The following is a 21,681-nucleotide window of genomic DNA, read 5'->3' as shown; positions in this document are numbered from 1 at the left end:
CTGTGCACATGCGCTGAAGAAACAACTTCCGGTTGATACGGGTGGAGCTCGGCAGTAATAAGTGAAGTGATTGACGTGGAGCCAATCAGCGTAGAAGTAGGAAGTTGAGGATGGCTCGCGTTCGAAGTGACTTTTTCCCGGCAACTTACAGGTTATCTTCCGCTGTGTAAAAATCCTAGGTATTATTTCCTTCTGTAGCCCTTTTGTTCTTTAGTATCTTTTGCCCCTAAGAGATGGCTTACCTTCCATGGTTCTCTTTTTGATTATTGTATTGCCTTTAAACTGAAGCATTTTTGCGTTTTGAATCTAGCTGCGTTACTATGGTCAGTAGATGGCAGCAAAGAGCCAACCAGATACCCGCAGCCCCAACATTGTGGTGAAGCCACTTCGTGGGGCTTCCTCTCTGCTGCTGTGAATATGGGGGTGGTCGTGACAGTAACGCGTATCATGTGCGGTTTCCATTCGTGCAAGAAGGACATCACCGACTTTGCATCTCTGCAAATAGCTTTTCCAGTCCAGCACACAGGCTCCCTCTCTGATGCCACGGAGAGCTAGAAGGCGGCCCCGTTTCTGCGCCTCCTACGGGCGTGGGCACAGAGTGCGATTTCTCCGGAAGAGAAAACTTTCTGCGAAGCCGTTTTGAGAGGCGGCGGGGTTGCTTGGGAGGGAAAGCACTTTTAAAGTCCACCGTGTTGTTGTTGGGAGGGAAAGGTGGCCTAGCGGTGATTATTTTTAACCGATCGATTTCGTTCGCTCCTGGGGAAACTTTAAATACGTATCGATTGGGTATCCCTCCCATCGTCAGGGAACCTGGTTATGGCCACTTAACAAGCACATTAGTTCGTTATTGGGCGTGAGGTAGGTAAGAAGGACAGAGAGACTTGGATGGAATCAAGGTGGATTCCAACGAATTTACCCTTTTGTATTCCCATCCATAATTTGTCTACAAGCTTCAGTCTAAACTGGACCAGAAGAAGGAAACGAAAGCTGTGTTCTTTATAGGTAGTAAATATCAGTAAACTGCAGTAGAACAGATTATGCATTCAAAATACCTCAAAGATAAGTATGTGTATTGTTCCATAAGATGGAGTTGTACTACCAAAATCATGTTAAGGATTGAACCGATACTAGTACCTGACTAATTTTTGTGAGTAGACCCCAGTTTGGAAGTTCCTGTTTACCCAAAGATACTTAGTATCAGAACCTAGCTGATTTTCTTGGGAGTTACACTGGAAATAGTGATGATTAAACCATATGTCATTAATTGGATTGATTCAATATGTGTCATCAAATTGGTGTTGTCCCACAGGCATAGAGTTAAGGTCTATGCATAGATATATAGATAAATGTTCTCCATGATAATGCCGGAGGAGGAGGTTGATGATCACTGTAATGATAATGGCAGAAACATACCATTCATGCTGCTGAGAAAAGATACCTAGTATAGTAGTAACCACTCATGAATTTTTACAATAGAACTACATAGATAGAAAACACAAACTGGATAGCAAATATAAAATATAAATGTATACCTACCTACAAAATGTTAGAAACATTGTATTGACTATCTTTCTACTTTCAGAGATATGGATGCATATAAGTCACCTGCTTGTACCATGCAGGTCAGCTTTGTTTGCCAGCGTTGTAGCCAGCCCCTTAAATTGGACACATCTTTCAACGTTCTTGACAAAGTTACCATCCAGGAATTGACAGGTAAAAAAAATGTGCCTAAAACCAATGCAATCATAAATTCCATATTGTGAATGCATATACTTGTCAATTGCTGAGAAAATTCAATGAAAGTAGAATGTAAGATTGTTGGAAACAGTCAATAACACAGTGTTGTTATGAAGGATTCAGCAGAGCTTAATCTGAGGCAGTTCTCAAATCTGAACTGTTTCAGAATGTCTCCTTGGAATTGGGAAGCAAAACCTCAAAGGGAAAATATTATTAACAAGATATAGTAATCTTTCTGCTGAGTTTAGCATTATATGCAAATATTTTTTTATTTTTTTCTGTGGTAATTGTTTATCTTTTGTGTAGCTCCTCTGCTTACCACTGTTCCAACAAAACTGAGTGATGCACAGGAGGAAGAGACCCCTTTGACTGAGGTAAAGTTAGCATATGATTCTAAATTAAAAGCAATGCATCATCAGAAGTTAAACACTAGTCATTATTAGGAATTGCTATTTTTTTGGCATTTAGTCTGCAAATTTTCCTTATAATATGTGTACATTGTAAAGTGGCAGGTTGTTAAAAGCTGCTTATGGACTCAAACATTTATCTCTCTTTGGTAAGGAATCACGAGATGCTAATGCTAAATTTCTTTTTAGGAAGTATTTATTGAAAATCGCCAAGATGGAGTGTCCAGAAGATTCATTCCCCCAGCCAGGTACTAATTATTATGTTCACTGCTGTAATACATTTGTAGTAAATGCCATTCTTTCACAGGCTGGAAATTTTGATCAAATTCTGATACTGAGGTCTTTCTGAGGTTGTTGCATTTTAATTCGGGTGGAGGATGTGCACATGCACACACTGATACACTCAGCTGCTAATAAAAGCAAAAAATAGAGGAAAAGATAGAGCTAGAGCAAAAGATAATAAAAGAAGCAAGAATTCTCCCTACCTATAGGAAGTGAAAACAAAATATATTTTAGTTCTTTCATCCTTCCTTTGAAAGGAAACACAAATAGTCCTATGACCACTTGTTAAGGTTCAATTCAAGGTTATGACAGCACCACATACAAGTGGTTCTTGCACTCATGACCAATGCAGCATCCCTATGGTCATGTGATCAAAATGTGATTGCCTGGCAACCATCATGTATTTATCATGGGTGCAGCATCTCAGGATCATGTGATTACTATTTGCGACTTTCCTTGAGGGCTTCCAGCTAGCAGTCAATGGGGAAAACTGGATTTGCTTAATGACTATGACAAAAAAGGTTGAAAAATTGTAAAATCACTAAGTCACTTAATATCAATTGATGTAATGGAATCTGGTGCTGAACTATGGGAGGGAGGAGTAAAGTGAAATATCAGCCTTGAGTTGTCGTTATGCAGGAAGTGATGCAGAAGAGACCCTCCCTAATTTCTTCACAGTATTTATCAGATAGATATGGAGAGTGGTGTGCTTTACTCTGGCAAGATTATGCCCTTTTGTGAACAGCAATTTAAAAAATCATTTGAACATTTACACATTTAGTACTTGATTTCCTATGCCTGACTATTGCTTAGCGATAGATAATTCTGGTTCCAATTGTTGTCATGTCAAGGACTACATATCCATTTTGAACTGGATTCTCTATTATAGAACAACAATTTTCAGAAGGAGTCTAGGAATTAGGGGAGTTGGTCCAACATTAGGACAGTAGTGTCAGGGAGGCTAGTTTGTTTGGTTGCAAAAATTTAAAAAGCTGGTTATGTTTGCCCTCCACAGTAATGAGACCGAAATAACCCTCTATTATTTCTGCCGTAGGACTAATACATTCATCCCTGACATTTTTTTCCAGATCAGAGCAACCATTCTACAAAAGATTTTTTATGTGGCCATGGTTCTTGATAACTTGTATAAACTAGCTAATATATATTCTAATGAAAAGGAATAGTTTTCTGAGAGGCATTTAAATTGAATCCCAGTGATTCTTGGATACAATGGACCCAAAACAAAACTTTGTTATTTTTTAATTCTATTGTTTATCTCTAACAATTCAGACATCTTTTTCTTTGTAGCTTAAGCCTGCAAATTATAGATTCTGTTTTCAACTATAGTATATAGCAGTAATGGCAAATCTTTTTTGGCTCCTGTGCCAAAAGTGGGGGGAGGGCAGGGGGGTCATGCATTGGTGTGCCACCCATAATGCTATGCGCGCGACTCCCCTGCTTGCTTTTGGCACAGTTTTTTCGCCCTCCCCATTTATTTATTTATTTATTATTCATATTTATAGACCGCCCCCTCTCCCGAAAGGGACTCGGGGCGGTGTACAGTCATTAAAATGTGTTATAAAATACATACATAAAACAGTTAAATAATTAAATACGTAGGTGAAGGAGGTTGTAAGACTGTATATAGAATAATAAATATAGTACATTAAAAGCTTATTAAAACCCCAAACCCAATTAAAATGAATAAATCCCCGGGAGGTAAAACTAAGAAAGTGCCAGGCCAGCTGATTGAAATAGGTGAGTCTTTAACTTTTGCCGGAAGGAACGGAGGTCGGTGGTAGTTCGAATGTCTGGGGGGAGGTCATTCCAGAGGGTTGGGCCCATCACAGAGAAGGATCTACTCCTAGGTGTCGCCCGCTGGCATTGCCTAGCAGACGGCACCAGGAGGAGCCCCTCTCTGTGTGAGCGGATAGGTCGCAGGGACGTGTGTGGTAGGATGCGATCCTGCAGATACCTAGGTCCTATGCCATGGAGCGCTTTAAAGATGGTAATCAGTACCTTGAAACGCACCCGGAAGGCCACAGGTAGCCAGTGCAGCTCGCGCAGGAGAGGTGTTACGTGGGAGTAACGAGTACTTCCCATAATAACCCGCGCGGCTGCGTTCTGAACTAGCTGCAGTCTCCGGATGCATCCCAAGGGAAGCCCCATGTAGAGAGCATTGCAGTAGTCCAGGCGAGACGTCACCAGCGCATGAGTGACCGTGCGCAGGGCACTCCGGTCCAGTAGGGGGCGCAATTGGCGCACCAGGCGAACCTGGTGGAACGCCCCCCTTGCCACGGCTGCCACATGGTCCTCCATTGACAGCCGGGCATCGAGGAGGACGCCCAAATTGCGCGCCCGCTCCACAGGGGACAGCTGTTCGCCACCTATGGCCAGCGATGGGGTCAGCTGGCTGAACCGAGGCGCCGGTACCCACAGCCACTCAGTCTTGGAGGGGTTGAGTTTGAGTCTGTTGTCCCCCATCCAGACCCCGACGGCTTCCAAACACCGGGACATCACTTCGACAGCCTCGTTGGGGTGGTTTGGGGTTGAAATATACAGCTGAGTATCATCAGCGTAAAGATGGTACTCAACCCCAAAACCACGGATGATCTCGCCCAGCGGCTTCACATATGCGTTGAACAGGAGAGGCGAGAGGACCGACCCCTGTGGCACCCCACAAGTGAGTGGCCTCAGGGACGACCTCTGCCCCCCTGTCAACACACATTGCTTCTGGTCGGAGAGGTAGGAGCCGAACCACCGCAGAACGGTGCCTCCGACTCCCATCCCCTCCAACCGGCGCAATAGGATACCATGGTCGATGGTATCAAAAGCCGCCGAGAGGTCTAATAGGACCAGGATAGAGGACCAACCCCAGGATAGAGACTTTCTAGGAGCCTGGGGAGGGTGAAAACAGCGTCCCTCCCCCCTCCCATGCCCTCAGGGGGCCTAAGGAGCTTCCCTTAAGGCTCCGGAGGGCAAAAAATTGACCTAGGAGGAACACAGAAGTTCGGGAATAGTGACTTCCGGTTTGCTCGTAGGGCCAGTTTTTGCCCTCCGGAGCCTCCAGGGAAGCCTTCTGAAGGCTCCGGAGGATGAAAAACAGACCTATGGCCAAACCGGAAGACTTCCAGTTTGGCCATAGGGCTGTTTTTCGCCCTCCGGAGGGAAGGGAAGCTGCCTGAAGGAGAAAAACGGCCTCAAAAGAAGGCCGAAGTCAGTTGGAAGCACACACATGCGCGCTAGCCAGCTGATAGGACAGCACCTCGTGTGCCTTAGCAAATGGCTCCTTGTGCCACCTACAGCACACGTCCCATAGGTTTGCCATCATGGGTATAAAGAGCAGAATCTATTTACTATTTAGGAACTGGAAATTGTTTGTGGAACAAAATGTAAACTACTATGGTTTAACATCAGAATTTTTCATGTTAAAAAAAAAATTAACATCAGCCCTCTCTGGGCATGCCCACCGTCACCAGCTGCTCCTCCAGGCTCCGTCACGTGCATGCGCACCAGACAGCTGCTCTCTTCTGAGTTCCAGCTTGTGCATGTGCACTCCAATTTCAGCACTCAGTGCCAAAAAGGTTAACCATCACTGATCTATGAGAACACAGCTTATAGCAATATCATGCTGCATTTTTCAGGATGATGTCAACAGAAAGTGCCAACAGTTTCACTCTGATTGGAGAGGCCTCTGATGGAGGAACCATGGAAAATCTCAGCAGAAGACTCAAGGCAAGTTTATCCCTAGTCTTGAATGTACTATCAATGTTTAGAAAAGAGTGCTTGGAAGAATAAAATACAATAATTTTTAACCTTTTGTTAACAAAACAAAGCTCTAATGAATAGTAGTTTTGCTTGACAAAAGCTTTCTGTCTCATTTAACAAATTGTAGAACTATTTTCTATTTCCTTTTCTAAAATGAGCTTTTCCTTCCTTACAGGTCACTGGAGATCTGTTTGACATCATGTCTGGCCAAACGGATGTGGATCATCCTCTATGTGAAGAATGCACTGATACACTTCTGGACCAGTTAGACACACAGCTTAATATTACAGAGAATGAATGCCAGAACTACAAGTGAGTAATAAATTTCAGAAGGGCTACAATATCTTCTTGACAGAATAAAGACAGAGAGTTTTACCTTTGTTCACTAAAATATTTTTTACTGAAAAAGGTAGCATATGTTCTCAGACAAGTATATACTCAAGCTGTGGCAATTCAGCTTCTATTTTAAAATAGAACAAATTATAGGTAATCCTCAACTTGTGACCATAATTTATGTTGCTAAATGAGAAATTTGTTAAATGAATTTTGCCCCATCTTACGACTTTTCTTGCCACATTTGTTAAGTGAATCACTGCAATTGATAAATTGGTAACGTGGTTGTTAAATGAATCTGGCTTTCCCATTCACTTTGTGTCAGCGTTCCAAATATCACACAGAATTAAATCAGTGTCCAAGGCAGAGCTATCTTTAAAATTCCAATTTAATAATACAGACATGTTGGCACATCTGTGGAATCCCAAATCTAAAAACTTCCTGGGATTCCACCCAGTTGAAAGTTCATGATCTTCTCCCCACACCCATAAATCCATCACATGGTCCAATCTTCTTCGGCTATGATGGCATCTCCACCCAACTGGTTCCGGTCAGGTGTAGAGGTGCGGAGACAAAAGATGACCTTGGCTTCTAGAAAGGAATGACAACAACACATTCCACAATTCTACTCCTTTCTATTCCCCCTCCCAATAACTACACTAATGAAACAGCATAATGAAATAATAGAGAGAGTGGCAGGCCAAACAAAGATCCTAAAAAGGAATATAACTGCAGGCCCGACACTTTGCTTCTTAGAAAGTTACAAAAGATGATTACATGACTTCGGGACACTGCAACCATCATAAATATGAATCAGCTGTCAAGCACCTGAATGTAAATTACATGACCTTGGGATGCTGCAACAGTCATAAGTGTGAAAAATGATCATAAGTCACTTTTTTCAATGCTATTGTAACTTCTTACGGTAACTAATTGAACTATTGTAAGTCAAGGACTACCTGTATATCTACACAGATTTGATACTCAGATATTACTGGCTGGGTTTCCAGGTGCATAATTGTGAAAGAAAGCAAAGTTAAAGGGTTCTGTATGGTTCATTGCCACCCCATAAAATCACTGGTTTTTTGTTTTTTTTTAGGAAATGCCTTGAAATCTTGGAGCAAATGACTGAAGATGACAAGGAGAAATTACAGTTGGAACTGAAAGAATTTGCTCTTGAGGAAGAGAGGTTAATTGAAGAATTGGAGGAAGTAGAGCAAAAGCGCAAGGCCCTGACTGAAGATTTTGACAAGGTCAAAACTGAGGCTGAGAGGCTGGATCAGGAGGAAGCTGAGTGAGTGAAATCTTGCTACTAACGGTATTCCCAACTTTGTAATTTTTTGGCTAAATATGTTGTTGGAGTTCATATCCAAGTTTTCATGTTTATTGGTGACTATTTTTCCATTTTTTTCCTGCCTATACTAAAAATTCCATTTTTATGCCTATACTAAACATCTTCCCTCTTTTTTATACTGCTTTCCCAGCTATTACTTACCACATCTCTGCTACACTTCATTTCTCCTAATCCCTGACAGACTTTTTATTGGTTCTTGTATTTTTCACATTTGCTTTAATATCCTATCTGTGGCTCACTTACTCTAGCTATCCTGAATACTTGATAGGAAAGTCCAGAGAAAAGTAAAAGTTCACTGTGCTATCTTTATGCCATCTGTCTTGCACTAGATAGGAACTATCTTTTTTTACTCAAATTAATTCTCATGAAATTAATTTCTAATTCATCTGAACATTTTTGAAGCCTCTTAAAATTCTCCCTCTTAAAATTTGTTCTTTTGGATCGGCCATTATTCTACATGCTGAATCCTTAAAAGGTTTCAGGGAGGTCCTCCAAAGAATTAACCTTATTCTCTTGATGTTTCCTGGAGGTATCAAAAAGAATACAGTGAATTCAAGCGGCAGCAACTAGAACTGGATGATGAACTGAAAAGTGTTGATAATCAAATGCGTTATGCCCAAATGCAGCTGGACAAGTTAAAGAAAACCAATGTATTCAATGCTACTTTCCATATCTGGTAAGAAAAGAGATTTGGATAGACTGGGATGGGAGAAATGTAATGGAGTACCAGTAGTTGAATCTGGATGGAGGAAAATGCATTTAAGTTGCAACATATATACAATAGCATATTTGATCATTTGGGCTCTGCAAAGTTGAAAATTTCAGAACACTGGACAGCATTAGAGCAAGTATAATAGTTTCAGTTTAAGTTTGCTGCAGAAGTCTAACTGAATTCTGTTTTCAGTTTATACTTTACAGTGTCCACTCATGGTTGGATTCTTACTTTCCACTTTTTAAGAAGCAACCCTTCTTTGAGAGTCTTGGGTCTTTCACCATGAATAAATAAGCTCTTTAATCAATATTTATTCCCCTTTTGGAGGGTACTATCTGTAGTATTTTTTAATGATAACTAATTAGTAATATTTCACACAGGGTCCTGTCCAAGATCCTTCTACCCTTGTTTTAAAGTTTCATATTGCATTGCCAAACTGACTGATGCTAATAGAGATGGATTTTAAATAATCTGGGCAATACCAGACCGACTTCCTGTGCTAACTACAGATTTTCATAAAAGCTGTGGATCTTGATGTTTATGTTTGGAAAATCATTTTAATTTTGGATAAGGTCCATAACATGCTTAAAAAAGTCTTGTTTGTACTGTGGGTAAGATTTTTCTGTTTTCCACAAAAGCTTAGCTGATTAGATTTCTTCCTGCATAGGCATAGCGGGCAGTTTGGCACAATAAACAACTTTCGTCTAGGCCGCCTCCCAAGTGTCCCTGTGGAATGGAATGAGATCAATGCAGCCTGGGGGCAGACTGTTCTGCTTCTCCATGCCCTTGCCAACAAGATGGGCCTGATCTTCCAAAGGTAGATACGGAGACAACAAGCCATCCCTCCCTTTGTCAGCTATAAGAATGGCAAAATTAATTGACGTTTATTGGTATAGAAACCTATTCAACACTTTTCAATCAAATTATTCTTGTGGCTGTTTCTTGCAGATACCGTCTTATTCCATATGGAAATCACTCTTATTTAGAGTCTCTTACTGACAAATCTAAGGTAAGAGACTTCCTCACATTTTAGTTTCCAAAAATCCCTTTCATACACCTGCATTTTGGATTTCTAGAGTACTGTATCTGTTTGTACTTAGAAGAGATTAGTCAGTTCAGAACAATATATATCCAGGTTGTCCAAAGTTTTTAAACATAGTTTGGCTATTCCACTTTAAACATGTTGAAATATTTTGGTTTCTGAGTATTTATTGATGGGAAATGGGCTTAATAAAATACAGAATTGATTTAGCTGATAGCATTTTTAGTTTAATGAACTTTTCATGCATGATAAAATATTTGGATGAAGATAATTGAATTTATATTTTGGAAATATCATTACAGCATTGTGATTATACAGTGTATGTAAACAAATATAATAAACATACAACTTAAATATGTGAACACTGTACTTCATAAGTATTTAGGGACGTGTTTGAATATTATCTTCTTACAATTGTACTGTTTAATTTGATATTTTATATAGTCTTCTTAAATATGGTATTGAATGTGTGGAACATCAGGATGAATAAGTGCTTTTTGGTAGTATCTCTCTACACTTGTTTTACCATGGATCCCATAGGATCTGCTATTTACCATATTTTTCAGTGTATAAGATGCATTCCCCCTCCCCCCAAAAAAAGTTTGTGGAAATGTCTGTGCATCTTATACAACGAATGTTGCCAAAGCCCCCCACCCACCGGCCGCCACCCCTCAACCTCTGCCTCCCAGCAATTTGCTGCACCTATCCCCGCTGCCTAGAACAGGCAGAAAATGGGACACACGGAGGCCAAAAATAGATGCAGCGATAGGTGGCAGCGGCAATGGGTGGTGATGGTGGCAATGGGCAGTGGTGATCACTGTAGCCTGGAACAGCTGATAGGCAGTATTCCAGGAGGCAGATCCAATCACCTGTTCATGCTAAATCAGGCTGTGCTAAGCTGACCATGTTTGCTGTTTGCTGCAAGGAGGCAAATTGCTACAAGGCAGATTTTTTTCCTTGTTTTCTTCCCCAAAAGCTACATGCGTCTTATATAGTCCAATGCATCTTATAGTCCAAAAATATGGTATTTGTATTTTAAAATGCCCTAGATACTAATTGAAAAAGAAGCTGGGGTTTAAGAGAAACAGGAATAATTCTCCATTGGAGTAAAACAGATTTTATTTTCTTGTTTCCTGTAGCCTTGACTTACGGTAGTTTAGAGGAGCAGTAATAAACAACAAAGATGATTCATGCTACCTAACTTGCAATGAATGCTCTTTATTGAGTAAACAGGCTAAGCAGCTTCATTAATAATAATGTAGAACCGTAGGACAAGTCCCTGTATTTCTAATATTTACATTTATGTCTTCAAGGAGCTGCCTCTTTACTGTTCAGGAGGCTTACGGTTTTTCTGGGACAATAAATTTGACCATGCAATGGTGGCATTTCTGGATTGTGTACAACAATTCAAAGAGGAAGTAGAAAAGGGCGAGACCCGTTTCTGTTTACCTTACAGGTAAATGTCAATGGTGCAGAAAGTAGATTTTCTTTTCTTACAAACTTTAATTCTGTCTGGTTAATCTAAATTAAGTATCTCTTGCTAAACTATTATATAATTGAATTAAATTCTATTAATTTCTAGGTATCATGTGTACCAGAAGTTTTGCTTTTCTATTTTAATGCAATATAACAACAGCTAGATTATTGTGGTTCTTCAAAGTACTAATAATAAGCTATCACATTTAGTGGTCTTGATATTTTTTAGTTGACTCTGCTTTGTCATTTGGTTGTTGAAAATATGTCAAATAAAGAAAACTGAAATTCTCTCTCAGCAAGAGCTTTAACATAAAGCTTATGTCTAAAGATTGATAAATCAGGGCATTACAAAAGAGGAGTGGGCTTTGTTAAAAAAAATGTAGTGCTAATTTAAAACCAAATGCCAGCATTTTCAGTGCCTAATAGAATCTGTTTTTCCAATACAGAATGGACGTGGAAAAGGGCAAGATTGAAGATACAGGTGGAAATGGTGGTTCCTATTCCATTAAAACCCAGTTTAACTCAGAGGAACAGTGGACAAAAGCGCTCAAATTCATGCTGACAAATCTGAAATGGGGTCTAGCTTGGGTTTCTTCACAATTCTATAATAAATGACAATTATGAAGGAAAAAGAATTCAGCATGACGTAATATACCAAAAGTAGGACTTGGGACTGTGACAGCCATACATTAATTTAGAAGAAGAAAAATCCTCAAGCTTGATATTACATTATAAAATGGAATGAAGCAAAAAGCTTCATAGCATAGTTTACATAACATGTAGATAAAGTATACAACTGAGCTTAGGAAAAGAATCATGTATTTTCTCCGATAGGACAGGAAAAGGAGAGAATATTTGTGGTAGAGGCTCTGCTTAGTTAGATTATTGTAGCTTCATTATTGCACTAAACTAGAAGTACAAAATAAATACACTGATTTTTTTTTCAGAACAGTTTATCAGTTCTAGAGAGAGGAACACATTAATGTATTTTTTGTCAGATACATTTACTTGTTTATACTAAAGCTTCTGCTTTTACATGTAATATTTATTGTCATAATCCATACATCTACAATTTGTCTTAAACTGCTATAATTCTTTGTGTTGTAACGGTTATGCAAGACTGCTGTAAATGGTTTTGATGCCCTAATCACGGCCAAGATACCTTTCTTTAAATCTTCCCTCTTAAAAGATTAAGATAACAAAAACTGTGTGATATCCATTAAACTATTGAAATTATGAGGATGTGTAATGCCTTTTTAGTAGTTATCTGCTTACAAATCCCATGCCTATGTCAAATACTATAGTACATCTCTTGATAATCAGGCTCTTCAACTTCAGAAAAACGAAGGGTTTCTAACAACCATTCACTATATTACCTAGACTGTGCTTCAGAATTGCATAGACTGCCTCAGTAATGCTCTGCAGACTGATGCCTGTGGTGCTATTGAGGTAATCCACAACCTTTCAAAAGAAAGAAAAAAAAGCTTTAAATGGGTATGCTATATCCTATAAAACTAGGGATCTTATGGGTAGCAAGTCACATGTAGGACAACAAAAATCTCTTCATTTAATACATGAGTGAACTAAATGATAAGATATATGTACCTGATTCCAGTCTTCATGATTTAGCAGGAAAGAACTTGCACCAATTACTCCTACAGCTAGTAGCATGAGGTCTTCCTTTACAGACACAAATTTGGCTCTATGAAATTGAAATGACAAAAAGAACAAGGACTGTATTTCAGCAATATAATAATGATGTACATTTGGAAGTACAAACCTCCCCTGTTTTCCCCAAAATAAAACCTATCCCAAAATAAGCTCTAGCATGTTTTTGTGCCTAATATAAGCCCTACCACCAAAATCAGCCCTACTTAAGAGCCTACATGGCTGGCTAGCTGACCATTTCATCTGGTTGCTCGCTTTGCCATGGCCATGAGGTGAAGTGGGGTGGTGGTGGAGCTTACCTCAGAGCTCCCACAGCCAGACCATCCATGCTCTGACACCTGCCTCGCAGTGGCAGCACGAACAGCCATGTGGAGCAGGAGCCCACGTGGCCACCAGCCCACTTTTGCTTGCAACTGCAATGGAGCAGGAAACCAAGTGGTCTGCTCGTGCCACGAGGACAGTCGGGTGTCGCCGTGGATGGCCTGGCTGTAGGGGCCTTGAGGTAAGCCAGCGTGGAGTGCATTGGGTAGTTCCACCCCCCCACGTCACCTCGTAGCTGTGGCACTAGCACGTCACTTGGCCGCCTCTGTTTTGGCCACAAGTAAGCAGAAGTGGGCCAACAGCCACATGCTGCTGGAGCCTCCGCCACAAGGCAAATATTGGGGTGTGGGAGGTCTAACTGCGGGGACCCTGAGGGAAGCTGGTGAGGCATGAGAGGCAGCTCCAACCCCCACCCCCGCCTCACAGTGGCTGCACTGGTGCACCACCTGGCCTCCTGCCCCACCATGAGCAAGCAGAAATGGAACTCCCATAGATGGGAAAAAAATAAGACACCCCCTCAAACCCTAGTTTATTGTGGGGCCCAAAAGAAAATAAGAGCCAGTCTTATTTTTGGGGAAACACAGGTATTTAGCCATATCAAACCAATATGATAAAATAGTTGATTATTTTTAAAGCATTTCTCTGTTACATTCACTCATCTTTTGAATCAAAATATATGTTTGGAAGACTTACAATGGCTAGAATGCCTATAACATCATTAAAGTATTTAAATAGCACATTGCTCACAAATTCATTGTGTTCAGTGGAGCCCAGGTACTGCTGTGAGTATCCATATAATAAAACAGTGTACATCTGCATTTCTACTGTTACATTGAATATATTAGGCAACAGTACTTAGTAAGCTGTATTTTGCTGGCAGCTAACAATGAAGAGGTGAATTTAATGTTTTCATCTCCCAAAAACGAAACATTAACAAAGTTTAATGCTATGTATAATTGTATAGCCAACAACCCTATTAGCGTAGGAAAAATAATTTTTTTCCAATTTCTGTATTTTGTGCCAAAGTGTTAAAAATGTAACATTGGGAACCGAAGGTTTTCTTAAGAAAACATGCAAATTTGTGAAATCAGTGACACTTTTCTGTAATTAAAAATACCCAGATTCAAAAAGGTTATTTGAAATGTTAAAAGGCAAGTAAAAGGATCCAAAATGAATCAGTTTCTATTTAAAAGTTCACTAATGCAGGGGCCGCCAACCTTTTGGGCACCAGAGACCGGTTCTATGGAGAGCGGTTTTTCTGCAGACCAGAAGAGGTGTGGTTTCGCATACTGCCTGCATCCTGTGCATGGGGCTTCGCTTGTTTGCACAGCCCAGTTTTCAATTCTGCAGCTTTTAATTTTTGGCAACAATAGCTCATTCCAGTGGTGTAAAACAAAGTAATTGTAATTATGTCTTCCCAGTAACTCCTCCAATTCATATCACAGTAACTTACATAGGGAATATTTAGGTACATTTAAGGTTCAAAACTATCCCAACCAAGTAAAAATTGCCTTAAGCTGAGCATTCTCTATATTTAAACATTCTGCAGAAGAAAGGTTTATATGACCCAAAGAAAAATCAGGACGATGTTTGCATACTGAAGATAGATTCTATCAGGAGAGCATTCTTTACAAACATATCTCTGTTAAAAATCTGCTAGTGGAAAACTAACCCAGATATTCTTGGTCTATAAAGTTAATTTTCCATTTGTGCTGCTTCAATATGCACAACTCTCAAATTTTGACTTCCCTTTATGGTGCACATTTATTGCTAGCTTGCTTCTTTCAGAACTTACATTTGAAGTTCACTTGGTGAGGAGTTTTCTATTGAAGACTTCAGCAAGGTATCATAAATATTGTTCCGCAACAGATATGACAAACTCAATAAATGTTTGCACATTTCATGCAGCTCTTTTGTGGGACGTAAATAGCCATTGTATCCTAGTTTTGGGAGGGGAAAGTCCAAGAATTAGATGCTATAAGAAAGAGAGTGGGTTTCTATAAGGTGTGAGAATCTATCTCCTTGATCTTACGATCTGTGAGCCATGGATAAATTTGCTTCCCCTACTCTCTTGTTTCTGCCTGTTTCAATACTTTTCATTTAGCTAGCTCCATGTCAAAGACAGGACAAGAACTCACCATTTCCTGGTTTCTAGCCTTGTGCCTTAACCACTAAACCAAATTGGTGCTCATTTATAAGAACCCATAAAACTTTACTATATCTGTGATGCCTGTGATAAAGATTGAGAATAATCACTGATCCACAATCCATTTTATTGAAACATATAGTTTTTTAATCACCAGAAGCAAAAAAAAACCCACAAACAAACAAACAAAAAAGGATTCCTAAGAACAACAGGAACATGTCCCTGTAGTTCATTGGTTAAAAGAAGAAAATGTGTAGTCACTGCCTTCCCCTGAGATGTTCTGTAATTTGTCACTTTATCCTACTGCTCTAGGATGTAATTTGGAAATTTTTTTAAGAGCAGCAAAAGTTGGCTAAGTGCTGCCACCTGCTGTAGAACCTAGGAAATAAAGAGATCTACGAATTTAAGAGTGGCTGCTCAGCTACCGGTAAGAGACATAGACAAATCAGAATCAATACCAATTTTTTACCATTTGCTTAAAAATAAGGCCTCCCCGAATAATAAGCCCAATTAGGCTTTTGAGCGCATGTGCTAAAATAAGCCCTCCTCCGAAAATAAGCCCTCCCTGAATATATTGCAGCACAGTAGCAGCTATGAGGTGACCACGCTTGCCGCCTCCTGCACCTCAATAAAACCTCCCTGAAAATAAGGCCAAGCTCTTATTTTGAAGATCAAAAGAAAATAAGATCCTGTCTTATTTTTGAGGAAACAAGATACTAGCAGGGCAAAGCTGTTTCATAGACTACAGTATATGTTTCCTAGGTATACCTAAAACTTCTAGGAGAACTTCAACATAGGCAAGTGGAACTGGAACATTGACTTGAAAATGCAGAGCCTTCAAAATAGCTAGTTCTGATTCTAATAATTCTTCTGTAGTGTACGAGAAACCCAAAGACTTCAGAAACTTCAGAACCATTTTGTTATTAACAATCTGTGTAAAAGAAGTAAGAACATTACATCCAAAATGCCAATTTTACTTTGCCATAGTGTACTATGTTTTATTGGAATGGGTTGTGTTGTATGTTGCTGTTTTTAACACAACATGAATCATATTAAAAAGCTGCCAAATTAATTCTTTCAACTGCTAATAGTTTATATTTATTTCTTTATCAAACTTCTTAACCATCCCATCTCCCTCATAGTTGATAGTTCATCATTGTGAAAGCCAACTCCATATACAGTCATACATCTCCTTCAGCACTAACCATTAACCCAAGCTATTTATAAAGATACCATTGCTTAGGTTTGTAACATCTATTTTCGTCCTCTGATCAGATCGTCTAGTGAGAAATAATTATATTTTTCCCAAATGCACGCATGCGTTTAACAGTCTTTTTTCTGTCATTGAGAAAGTCCACAAGGTATCTCAGAAACAAAACTTGTATGGAAGTTATATAATACTGTATTGCTCAAGGCAGATCTTGAAACTCCTTACTTTGTAATGGAAAGAAAGCTTGCTGGCAAGCTGAATGCAAGAGACTAAACGCAGCATATACGTGTTTTCCATTTGTACTTTCAATGAGGCCCAATTGCTGTCTTCTTCCTTTCCTAGAGTCAAATTAGAGACCTCTTCTAAAAGTTTGAGCATATACCTACAAATACAAAAGCATTGATAATGTATCTAGAGAAAAGAGCAGATATATAAACAAGTAACCATGTAACTACACTGATTTTACAGAGTGACAGCTATCCCAAAGAATCATGAATCAATGTATGAAACTTTAGGACCTTCACCACCACCACCCCCAAGAATCGAATTGTCCATTTGATTCAGTATTTTGGGTGCAGTATATTCACAATTGGATATTAACTGGGATAATTAAAGTGGCACAAGAATGCAATTTAAATACTCCAGACTTGGTCTCAGACAAAGTTTTATAAAAACAAGAGTTGGGAAAGAAGCATGCAAGAAAAGAAAAAGAAGCATTGCAATCTCAATTGTATATTTGTAGACTAAATGCATTTGTAGTGGTGTCCACAAATTCCCCCTCTGATAGACTTTGGGCTTTTGCTATTCAAAGCAGGCTTATCATTTAATACCTTTTGATTTGTAACTGTGGCTAAAGTATTCCCTCCAAACAATCTTTTGAGACTTTAAAAAGGAAGAGTATACATTTTAGTTTCTATATTTATAGGTTAAAGCTGTGATTTAGCTGCTATAACTACATCTATAAAACGATAAAGGTTACAGGAAATAAAACTGCAACTTTAAGCACATCTACTTAGAGGTAAATACTACAAAATTAATATTATTTAATCTGTGGTAAACATAAATTAAAGGTTCTATCCTAATATCAACCGTCAAAGAGAAAATAAATACCTTTCAAATATTTCTATTGCTTGATATGTGGCTGATTCAGTTAGGTTCCACTTCCCAGCTAAAAGAAAAACAAATTCTGGCACAGAAACAAAGAAAAAGTATCATAGTTAGAGGCTCTTCTAAAATGTCTTTCAGAATTTCATCTCAGTTTAGAGACCTTGTTAAGGCCAATTCTTACCTACTATCTGTGTGACTTTGAAACTGCCTGCCTCATCACACAGCTCACTCAAATACCGCTCATTCTCTATAGCCATGTGAAGCAAAGTGTCTTGGATAATTCCAGGGGTCATTACTCCAAAGATAGGTTCTGAATACTGGTATCGGGCAGACACCTGTGCAGGTAAGCCCATTCTAAAAGTATTGTTAATACTCTGGGGGAAAAAATATCATTAAACTACAGTAATTGATTTCTTCCAACAGTTCATTCCAACTGTTTCTATTAATAAGGAATATAATGATGGTTAAAACAGGGTACAGTGACATCTATCATATTAAGATATTATCTATTGATGTTTTACATGTTAATGCTGTTCATGTAAGCTGCTTAGATTTAACAGTATTGAAATGCCATTAAAGCATCAAAAATAAATATAATTCAATATAAACTTTATGAAAGGGGAAGTCCCAATAAAGTAATTTAGAAATTTAAAGATTAAATTACTCTAATATAAAATTGTATTTTCTTCAAGCTCCTGCAGGGAACACTCCTAAATGCTTCTCTGACTGAAGATTAATTGTAGGTGAGAGAGAAGAAAAGTACTGAAGCGGTAGATACATTCATGATATGGCTAGTAATATATTTCATATAAACCTATCTTTAGAAAATGAACAGCAACCTTATTTTAAAAATCCGGCTTTGTTTAAGGGGACAATACGAAATACATTCAGATTTGTGTCATTAAATTGTAATAGCACATATTAAATTCAATTAGAATATGTGTGAATTTATCAAGTAAATTAAATACCAAGTCAAGGAAAGAAAAACTGTGCTTCTCCAAGTTTTTAGCCTTCACTTTGAAGGGCAGAAAAAAGACACAATTAATTTGAGGAAATCCTCATCTATCATACCGTGCCATAAACTGTCAGCTCAAAATATATGTCACACCTCCCCTTTTAATTAGCGTTTGCCCCTACCAAAGATGGCAAAAAGAGGCATGACCTTCACAGTAATAACTGTCAGTTTTTTTTAAAGCCTTACGTCGCGACAAATGTACGTCACAGCCCTCACCAAAAATGGCCGCGCGGTCCTCACTGGATTTGCCTTCCTGGAGTTGATATCTACTTTCTTGCCAAGGTCCTGGGAGAGATGTCCGCGCCACAACGAGGAGGGGAGTTTTCGCGCGTGCCGCCGATGAATGCCAACCCGCAAAGGATGGCTCCCGTTGGAGGGCCGGGCATGGGGATGGTTCGGCGAGGGATGAACACTCGCAACAACGCCGTAGCGCTCGGGCTAGGAGTTGCCGTCGCAGGAATCTGTATCCTTTGGTAATCTGAGCGCCATGGCTGTCCGAAAGGGGAAAGCGTGCCGTGAGCCAGTTTCGTTATTTGCGTCCTTGGGCTTCAATAACCTTAAGTTGTCTGGGTTCTTGCTCGTCTACGTAAATCCACAGAAAATAGAAAATTTTCTGTTTAAAATCGGGGGCGAGGGCGGAAATTCAGACCTCTTGCATAACAAGCAGTACCTTGGGCCTGCAGACCTCCTAGAAATGGATTGTTCTCTCCCTTTCCTCCCTGATTTTAGGAGGGGAGATCAAGATCTCCGCGTGGTTTTCTCCTGTTTTGCCCTAGTTTTATTATTGTAGTTACAACTACGCAAGAAATGACTGGCTGACAATTACTCTTCAAATGCCCTGGTCCAGTGAATCCTGAGTTTCTGTTCTCATAAGCCAAAGCTTATCCACTACACCATCTTGGAAACTGAAATCTAACAACTGGGAAACACCAGATTATACTATAAATTTTCACAGTGAGTTGCATGAAGCAGGGAGTTTCCTTGTATGCTTTGGCTCCAAGAAAGCAAAAGGCATTGCTCCTAGCTACATCCCAGCCTATTTCCTGGATCCAGATGGCTAAGAACTTTGAGTTAGAATTTGCAGGTATTGAGATTTTTTTTTTTTTTACTGTTCAGGGATATAAGAAAGGTTTTGAAATGTAAACATGTATTTAACTACATTTTAGTCGTCCTTTCTCCAGAATATGGGAATCCATCATTTGTTCATACAGAATACCTCATCCAAACTGATTGGATCTATCTCTCTCTCTCTCCCCGCCCCTTCCAGGTTGACATTGTTTTTTTTGTTAAAGCACATCTGACATAAAGCATTTTGTTAAAGCATATCAGTGGCTAAGACACTGAGCTTGTCGATCAGAAAGGTCTGCAGTTCAGCGGTTTGAATCTAGTGCTGCGCAACGAAGTGAGCTTCCATTACTTGTCCCAGCTTCTGCCAACCTAGCAGTTCGAAAGCACGTAAAAATGCAAGTAGAAAAATAGGTATCACTTTGGTGGGAAAGTAACAATGTTCCGTTTGCCTTCGGCATTTAGTCATGTCAGCCATATGACCACGGAGATGTCTTCGGACAGCACTGGCTCTTCAGTTTTGAAACTTTCTCTACACTTTTCCTTTGCATCCAGTTTAGGGCAGAGATAGTGTCATGGTGCAATAACTCTTGACGTGGTGGTGGAAATGACTAAGATTTATTTAGCAGAGGCTAGTAGCATGCATACTGGAATTTTCCTGACCTTTCATGTGCAGATACCTACACCATGTATGCTTTCTCCCAAGATGGCTTGCTGAAGGAAGTAGAATCAGAGGCTGAAATCATGCGAGCACAGGCAGCAAAAACCCCATCAGATTGAAAGAATTACCTATTTTAGATGTTGAAAGTCAACATTCCTCTTTGTGCACTCAGACTACTCAAGGATAAGTTGCACAACTCCAAGGATAACACCCTGCATTTCAAAGTGTTCACTGATAACATATATCGCCATGTCTAAGCTATAAAAGCCATTTAAACCTTTTATCTGCTTTGTGAAACTCCAATAAACAAACTCAATGGAGGATAATTGTGTGTGAGAGGTTATTTTGGGGTAGAACTCCAGACTGCCCGAGGAAGAAGGCTCAGAACTTTTATGTACTGAGTTATGTTTTAAAATACATTTTACATCTGTAAGAAAGTACTGATTTATTTACCAGTAGTATAGGTGAACTCTTTGTGTTCCTCATATACATGTAACTTACCAAGGTGTCAGGTTTTATCAGCATATTTATATTTATTAGAGCTGTGTAAACTTCAAAGGGTTATTTCATTTTCATGGTGCTTTGAGGGGAAAATAGACCTTCAAAGTTGTTTTATGAAGTAACATGACCCCTACTATCCTACCTTTGCTTTGTATTCTGTAGGTCCCTCCACCCCCACTCAGCTAGAGCACACACACAATGCCTCAATAAGGTTACCAATGTTGCCTCCACAATGGAAAGCTCTGCTAATCATGCAAATTCTAAATTCCTTGCAAAGAACATATTTATAAACACAAGAAGCAAAATTGTAATAAGAATCTTGCTCAAAGGATTGTTTTTTAAATCTTTTAAATATTCTTACTTGGAATTGTAGATTCTGAATATAATACCTTTGAAGACTATTGATCTAAAACATGTGTAACCATTATATTTGAATTGTTCATCTCTTTTTCGGCAGCTAACAATTTAATCAATGTATTTTAATCTTTAAATCTTTCCAAATTGGTAATTATTATTAGAAAAGAAATATTTTATTAGCTGTCCTAAAACTCTCACCATCCATCTTGAGTAATCTGTTCGGAAGTATGAGAGATAGTATGGAATAAATAAAAAGCGAGGTTGCGCCCAGAAAAACTTATAGGGATAGGAGCGCAAAAAACATTTTATTGATGAGAAATAATAGACAAAAACAAGGTTAATTTAATGCAAGATATTAAAATGTTGTCCATTTTAAAATAGAACCAAGAGAAGAACTGATGACAGAAGGATATAATTGTCAGTGATTCTTTTATTTACAATTATTAGAAAAGTAGACAAAAATATAATTTTGAATACTAATATTTAATTTGAAATATAATCATGTACAAATATAAACAT

At 39.1% G+C, this 21,681-nt stretch overlaps 2 protein-coding genes and 1 long non-coding RNA gene across 8 annotated transcripts; 2 read left to right on the top strand and 1 right to left on the bottom strand.

The window, feature by feature from the left end:
• Positions 1-30: 30 nt before the first annotated feature.
• BECN1 (beclin 1) lies at positions 31-12,348 on the top strand. Of its 5 annotated transcripts, none has more exons than XM_081969770.1 (12): positions 31-179; positions 1,583-1,713; positions 2,044-2,111; positions 2,334-2,392; positions 6,071-6,161; positions 6,370-6,506; positions 7,627-7,821; positions 8,411-8,557; positions 9,261-9,410; positions 9,542-9,602; positions 10,949-11,091; positions 11,558-12,348. In XM_081969770.1, the coding sequence occupies exons 2-12, from the start codon at positions 1,587-1,589 to the stop codon at positions 11,724-11,726; spliced, it is 1,347 nt and encodes a 448-aa protein (XP_081825896.1). In that variant the 5' UTR covers positions 31-179; positions 1,583-1,586; the 3' UTR covers positions 11,727-12,348. The 5 variants fall into 5 exon arrangements, with proteins under 5 accessions (XP_081825896.1, XP_081825895.1, XP_081825899.1 ...); XM_081969769.1 differs by having other exon boundaries at positions 68-151; XM_081969773.1 differs by lacking the exon at positions 31-179 and adding an exon at positions 326-722.
• An 89-nt stretch (positions 12,349-12,437) lies between these two features.
• Positions 12,438-18,696, bottom strand: CNTD1 (cyclin N-terminal domain containing 1). Of its 2 annotated transcripts, none has more exons than XM_081969775.1 (8): positions 18,635-18,696; positions 17,745-17,937; positions 17,567-17,642; positions 16,682-16,838; positions 16,015-16,177; positions 14,896-15,040; positions 12,717-12,813; positions 12,438-12,572 (listed from the first exon to the last, which is right to left on the bottom strand). In XM_081969775.1, exons 2-8 carry the CDS (start codon positions 17,914-17,916, stop codon positions 12,465-12,467), a joined length of 918 nt encoding a protein of 305 aa, XP_081825901.1. In that variant the 5' UTR covers positions 17,917-17,937; positions 18,635-18,696; the 3' UTR covers positions 12,438-12,464. The 2 variants fall into 2 exon arrangements, with proteins under 2 accessions (XP_081825901.1, XP_081825900.1); XM_081969774.1 differs by having other exon boundaries at positions 18,532-18,642.
• A 131-nt stretch (positions 18,697-18,827) lies between these two features.
• Positions 18,828-20,624, top strand: LOC309400962. Its single transcript, XR_014176736.1, has 2 exons — positions 18,828-19,041; positions 20,320-20,624. It is a non-coding gene; the product is annotated as an uncharacterized lncRNA (long non-coding RNA).
• The last annotated feature ends 1,057 nt before the right edge of the window (positions 20,625-21,681 follow it).

This window comes from Natrix helvetica (assembly GCF_964273705.1).
Source record: "Natrix helvetica genome assembly, chromosome: Z".
In the NCBI taxonomy this organism is placed as follows: domain Eukaryota; kingdom Metazoa; phylum Chordata; class Lepidosauria; order Squamata; family Natricidae; genus Natrix; species Natrix helvetica.
The sequence above is the reverse complement of the archived record's forward strand: the minus strand, read 5'-3'. Positions and strand labels throughout refer to the sequence as shown.